The 6,449-nt window shown below is 35.5% G+C and overlaps 2 protein-coding genes across 2 annotated transcripts; both read left to right on the forward strand.

The window, feature by feature from the left end:
* The first annotated feature begins 1,264 nt into the window (after positions 1–1,264).
* Positions 1,265–2,774, forward strand: LOC106298914 (squamosa promoter-binding-like protein 4). The gene is made up of 2 exons (XM_013735044.1): positions 1,265–1,863; positions 2,263–2,774. Exons 1-2 carry the CDS (start codon positions 1,547–1,549, stop codon positions 2,483–2,485), a joined length of 540 nt encoding a protein of 179 aa, XP_013590498.1. The 5' UTR covers positions 1,265–1,546; the 3' UTR covers positions 2,486–2,774.
* A 2,179-nt stretch (positions 2,775–4,953) lies between these two features.
* Positions 4,954–5,837, forward strand: LOC106299438 (probable membrane-associated kinase regulator 1). Its single transcript, XM_013735535.1, has one exon. It carries the CDS (start codon positions 4,973–4,975, stop codon positions 5,789–5,791), a length of 819 nt encoding a protein of 272 aa, XP_013590989.1. The 5' UTR covers positions 4,954–4,972; the 3' UTR covers positions 5,792–5,837.
* The last annotated feature ends 612 nt before the right edge of the window (positions 5,838–6,449 follow it).

Consider the following 6,449-nt stretch of genomic DNA (forward strand, 5'->3'; position numbering starts at 1 on the left):
TGGGTTATCCTCTCTCCTCTTCGTACAGAGATGGAAGCGCTACTATGGGCAATGGAATGTATGAGAAACTTATGACAATTTCAGGTTACTTTTGCAATTGATTGTTCTCAATTGGTGAAGATGGTTTCAGAACCAGAAGAATGGTCAGCGTTTGCAAGTTATTTGGAAGATATAAAGAGCCTGAAAGAGAGTTTTTTCCGAGCAGAGATTATCTATGTACCAAGAACGCGGAACAAAAAGGCGGATAGCTTAGCACGAAGCGCTAGGAAGGAAACGTCTTTTGTAGTTCACATGGATCAAGTCTCCCGGTGTGACTCACAGGGTCAATATAAATCTGTAAAGTTGTTGACAAAAAAAAAAAAAGATAAAAAAAGAAGCTAAGTTGCGTCAGGAAGAGTACAATGTGGCATGTGATAACCTTTGTGTACTGTCTCTTTCACTAACCACTAATTCTAGTATTCCAGTTTCAGTAAAATTATCATTCAGACACTAAAATACAAGAGAACACTTGTACCGAAAAAAGACTAAGGAAGATGACAGAGTTTGAGTAAACCAGTGAAAGACTTCATCTGTTTGCTGCTGGTACTTCTCTAGCAGTTCAACTCAAAGATTTATAGTAACCATCATATGTTTTACGTGACTCTATTCAGAGTTTATGATGTAAAGAAATCTGATGACTTCTCTTAGGAAGCAAAGACATAGGATGCTAACGTGAGAGACATTATTACATTTTACAGTGAAAAAGGCTACAAAAATAACCTTAGAACTCAAAACAAATCTCTGTCTTAGAGTATTGGTTCCAGATATTTTTTTTTGCATCAATAAAGCAATATCATTGTTTTATCTCCATCCTTCAACCTGCAATTCCCTAATTCCCCACTTCTACAAAGAATCTTTCAATACCTAATGGGTTCGATCGTATATAAGCATCTACTCTATTCGTGTCGTTTTGTCATGGTCCAAACACACAGATAATATCCATGCATGCTTAGGACATCTAACATCCCAAATCCAAAACGCGATCGAGGTTGCAGCAAGCAAAATAATTCAAGTGTCACATCAATTATTAAAATAACTTTTGTTTGGTTCATAAAGAACAAAAGATATTGTTAAATTCTTGTGAAAACTATGGACCTTGTGTACTATTGCATTACAGTGTCAGTCCAGTAAAGACACTATCGATAAGGCAATCAGTTATATCTTCAAAATAACATGGATCTTCATTTTGAATCAAAAATAAACAAACAAATGGAAATCTCACACTTATATTGTCTAAAACAAACAAACAAATGAAAATGTCAAGAACATCTTAAAAGTTTCTATACCCAATCTACATATGTCGTTTTCTTTCTTCTCCACTAATTATTTTTCCCTGACCTAGCACATCAACGTGATCATGCACTTATTCCACAATAGAAGCGCACAAGAAGACAATGGTACATATCCCCACTTTACTTCACCACTTTAAAATGGTTCAACCTCGTCAATAATATCACCAAGTCCAATTCCTCAACTTTGCTAAACTTACAAGAGCTTCTCTCCAAAAATGGATGGTAAGAAAACACAAGGACAAGGGTATCTGAAAAAGAAGGCTAGTGTGTCTTACCTTGTGGAAGAAGAATTGGAGAATGATACAGATGGAGAGGAGGAAGAGAAGAGGAAAGGTGTGACCGATAGGTTTAAAGGATCTAGCGGCAGCAATGATCGTGGCTCATCACGGCTTTGCCAAGTAGATAGATGCACAGCTGATCTGAAAGAAGCTAAACAGTATCACCGGAGGCACAAAGTGTGTGAAGTTCATGCAAAGGCATCTTCTGTCTATCTCACAGGCGTTAAACAACGGTTCTGTCAACAATGCAGCAGGTACCTGACAAACACAAACCTTACCCTTCAATAAGTTTATTGCATAATTTTATTTAGTTTTCATAACTAAGCTTTTGTGTAGAGGATTAGTGGCTAATTAGTCGTAATTTAGACCAAATCTAAACGTTAATGGATTATTTATTTATTATATAGATATTTATCAAATTTTGGATTTAATGATAATTTTATTTTGATGAATTATAAAAAAAAACTAGATATACAATTTTACCTTTTGTTTTTATTTATTTAACCGCTATAGACTAACCTTAACCATTTTACCTTTTTAGGATAGTTTAAATCGGATTAAAAAAATTGGTTTGGTTATGACCGATTTGCTGCCTAGACGACCAATTTTTAGAAACATTGATTTTATTATATAGCCATATATGTTTGAAACAGGTTCCATGAGCTCCTAGAGTTTGATGAAGCTAAAAGAAGTTGCCGGAAGCGCTTAGCTGGACACAACGAGAGGCGGAGGAAGAGCTCCGGTGAAAGTATTGGAGAAGGGTCAGGTGGTCGAAGAGGAATAACAGCTCAGATGATCCAGAATCAAGAAAGATCAAGGGTAGAGATGACACTTCCTATGTCAAACACATCATTCAAGCGACCACAGATTAGATAGAGAAGCTGTCTGCTCTCTCTCTTCTGTCATTATAAAATTCTCTTAGAATCTGAAATTGTGGTATCCATCAATGTCAAAAAAGAAACAGCTGAGTCATGGTATTGACTCCTCCTGGTATAGATAAATAACTAATAAATACCACTCTTCTATCTATGTATCGTTGTGGTGTTACCTATCTCCAAATGCTAAGACTTTAGCTTAACCTTGAGTCGAAATAAGTCTACTGTGTCATGTATGTTTTCGAAGATGTATGATGTGTTATGCTAATTTTGGTAAAAGGTTTTCAATACAGATTCGAGTAAGGAGTGTGACTTATCCAAAAGCACAGGAGAATAATCGAAAGCCACCACCACGGTTACTGAAGTTTCAGAGCCACGAATGAGATATCCATCTTAGGTTTTTCTTGGCTTGACAATATTAAAGACTACAAGTATATTACAAGATTTGAATAAACCAACGACCATTGTCAGTTAAATCTTTGAGAGTAGATTATGATACAAGCAAACCTTCTGGACTCCTAATTGCTGTTGGACCAAAACGATGTTGGGCTTAACTCATTCATAATAAAATAAATATCATATTAAACCAATTAAAAATTTCTTCATTTTTTTCTTCTTTTAGCTACGGTTATTACACAACTCTTTTGAGCATCTTGGACAGGACAGGCGTTAACCACACAAAGTTATTTTTTCCCAGTTACAGAATCATTAATAAGCCTGGGGGTTCATTAAACGTTAAGCAACGTCGAAGAGTCCAAAAATAAAGACAAGTAAATGATTATTAATTAAGCATGGTTTTGTTAATCATATAATATGTGGTCCGTAGCTAATCCCCTATAGAATGGGCCAACAATGTGTCCTAAAAGAAGACGCCAAAGAGAGACAAAAGCCACATAATGAGATCTTTGTCTTGAATTTTGCTTGAGTTTATTGCACTTTATTTTTCTTTATACGGAATGTGTATGTTTCCCTGAATAATAAGTATCATTTATCTTGGGCAAGCAAATTAGTTATTGGCTGGCACAAAAATTACAGTTATGAATACAAATAAATGTAGTTATAGTGTGTGTTTAGTTTATGTTGAAATGGGTCAAAATTCTGGGTCGGTATCAACCAAGACTTCCAGGGTGTCTTGTGGTTTATTCTAGATTCTTGCATTTTATCTCTTGAGTCGTTTGTTTGTGTTTCCTCTTTGTCTCTGGAAGATGGTATTTAGTTCTTGCCAGCTATAGTCTCCGGGAGTAATGGTTACTCGCCGGCTTAGGGTAACAAACTTGTAGTTCCTTTAGTGTTAAAAAACGATTATATGAGTTATTCAATTGATTTCTATATCTTTTTACTAAATAAAACAAATATAATTATTTTTAACACATAATTATTGTTGTTATTATTATTATTATTAGTATTATTATTATTATTATTATTATTATTACAATACTATCATCATCCATAAACACTACTCCCTCTGTATCAAAATAAGTGGTTTTTAAGGTTTTTGCACACTAATTAAGAAATTACAAATTTTTATTCAATCTTTCTCGTTTGTCTAAAAACAACAATAAATACATATAAATCAACCAATAAAAAATCATACTGCAGAATATAAATAGTCAAAAACATAAAATTGCATTTACTTTTTACATGGAAACTTGAAAACATCACTTAAAATGAAACAAAAAATTTCTCTTAAAACATCACTTAAAATGATACGGAGGGAGTAATAAGTTTTGCAGAAAATGTTAATAGATTAAAGAGGTTGAATTGAAATATATTAAATAAAAATACACAGATAGATTATTCCAAAATACTAAACAACACTAAACTAATAAGTAGAACATGTCTCAGTCTAGAGTCCAGACCACAAAAAAAATCTAAATCTTAATTAATATATGAACTAAAGATTCCATTTGCATATGATACCAGTTAGATTACGAATAGAGATTTGTTTTCTCTTCTTCTTTTGGTTGTCTTTGTATACTTTTATATAAGCTTTTGCATAAAGTCATTGCTGCTTTCTGCTGATAACTAATAGTTTCGCAGACCGTGTGAGAACCTTCAGAGTTCAAAGAGAGTATGTGTCTTTGACCTTTACAATTCTAAAAAAAAATCATCAAACACCATCACTTTAATAGATTATCATTTATCAAAATAAATAAATATTTCTATTTACTTATATAAACAATAAACAAAGTTATACGAAACAAGAAGAGATAGATAATGCCTCGTGACTAAAAATCTAAAAGAGAGGAACATGTGGGATCGTTTAGGGATCCAAAACACTTTAAAGAGTTTAGACAATATCATGACACGAACACTACATCACTTGGATCTCATTCTTTGATTGTCCCCACAAGAAGTCAAACACTGAGCTGGCAAGTCTCTGACTGCCGTACCCATGTCGCCACGTGCCCCGCTTCAAACTCCTTATATAAACACAAGTTAAAACTAATAAACACATTCACTTACACACAAGTACACCGTTTTGCATATGGAGGACGACCAGAGAACTACCCCAAACTCCGGCGAAAAAAGCCCGGATACATCGCCGGAGATGTCATCCTCCGACTTCGAGTTTGGATCTTTGACTCCTTCTTCCCCTTCCTATTCAGAACATTCTCCCGCCGATCACCTTTTTCTCAACGGCCGTCTATTACCACACACTTTTCCGATGACCCGTTCGGCGTCACGTACGACCAGCGAAAACACATTCCGGAGCGACAGCACGAGCAGCCGGAGTAGTGTTAGCAGTAGCCCGACATCTTTTACTCCAAGAACAAGCACTTGCAGTGTCTTCAAAGAAGAAACTAACGTAACTTGTTTTGGTTCTCGGTCTGAGAAGACTAGGAGCGTAAAGTCAGGGACTTGCGGCATGAGAAACATGTCATCCTCAATATTGGATTTAAAGAAGCCACCATCGAACAATGGTAAAAGAGTATATACTACGACGACGAATAGGCTTTCATATATCCCCACGCAGTGCAAGAGAAAGAAGGCGACGGAGATAGTGACGGCGCAGCTTTACGGGTCGTATACGAGGCGGTGGCAGCATATAACTCCGGTGTTTAAAAGAGAAGGGTCGGTGAAAAGTAACGGAGGAGGGATTAAGGTTGGTGGAAGGAAGAAAAAGACGGTGAGGGGGAAGAAGAAGAAGAAGGCGGAGGAGAGAAGAGGAAGTAAGTTAATGAAGTGGTGGAAGAGGGTTTTGAAGGCGGTGATGTTGGCTTGCAGAGAGTGTCATGCAATGGAGCCTCAACGAGTTGTTAATTATGATGCTGATGTAAAAGAGAAAATAACTAAATGTTCATAAAGAATTGCATTGTGTGTGTTTTGTTTTTACCTATTTGCTTAAAAAAATTTCCCAATAAAAAATAAACTAAGAGGAAATTAAAAAATAATACCAAATAGGTGCGAGCCGGCACAGTTTATGCGGAGTGTGCGAACTAATAACACCATGATTAACCAAGGTTCTTAGAGTTCATAGGCTAAGAACCGTTTCTTAGCTTTTAACTAAGAAAAGTTAAAAACCGTCTTTTAAATAAGAAATATAAGAGCATGGTTAACCCCGGCTAAGTTCTTAACTCATGATATTGTAATTTTTTTTTTTTTTTACCTTTTTTGGCTAAGAGACGGTTCTTATATCTCTTAGCCGAAGCTAAGAACCCAAGTTAAGAGATTCGGGTTAATCATGGTCTAAGAGCCGCCTCTTAGACAAAAAGTGTAAAAAAAAAAGTGTCAAATCATGAGTTAAGAACCCCAAATTAAAAATCCGGGTTAATCATGCTCTGATATATATATTCTACAAATTTGGAGTTTGCCTCGGAAGATGATGCTCCAATTGACCTCCATCCTGCCATTAACATCACCAACAATCCATCCTCATGATTGCGAACCAAACACTCACATGATGACAAGAGGTGAAAGGTCAATTAAACTAAGTCAAAAAGTTTAAGAAATGGAATGAAAAC

The sequence above is a fragment of the Brassica oleracea genome, chromosome C6, assembly GCF_000695525.1.
Source record: "Brassica oleracea var. oleracea cultivar TO1000 chromosome C6, BOL, whole genome shotgun sequence".
Lineage (NCBI taxonomy): Eukaryota > Viridiplantae > Streptophyta > Magnoliopsida > Brassicales > Brassicaceae > Brassica > Brassica oleracea.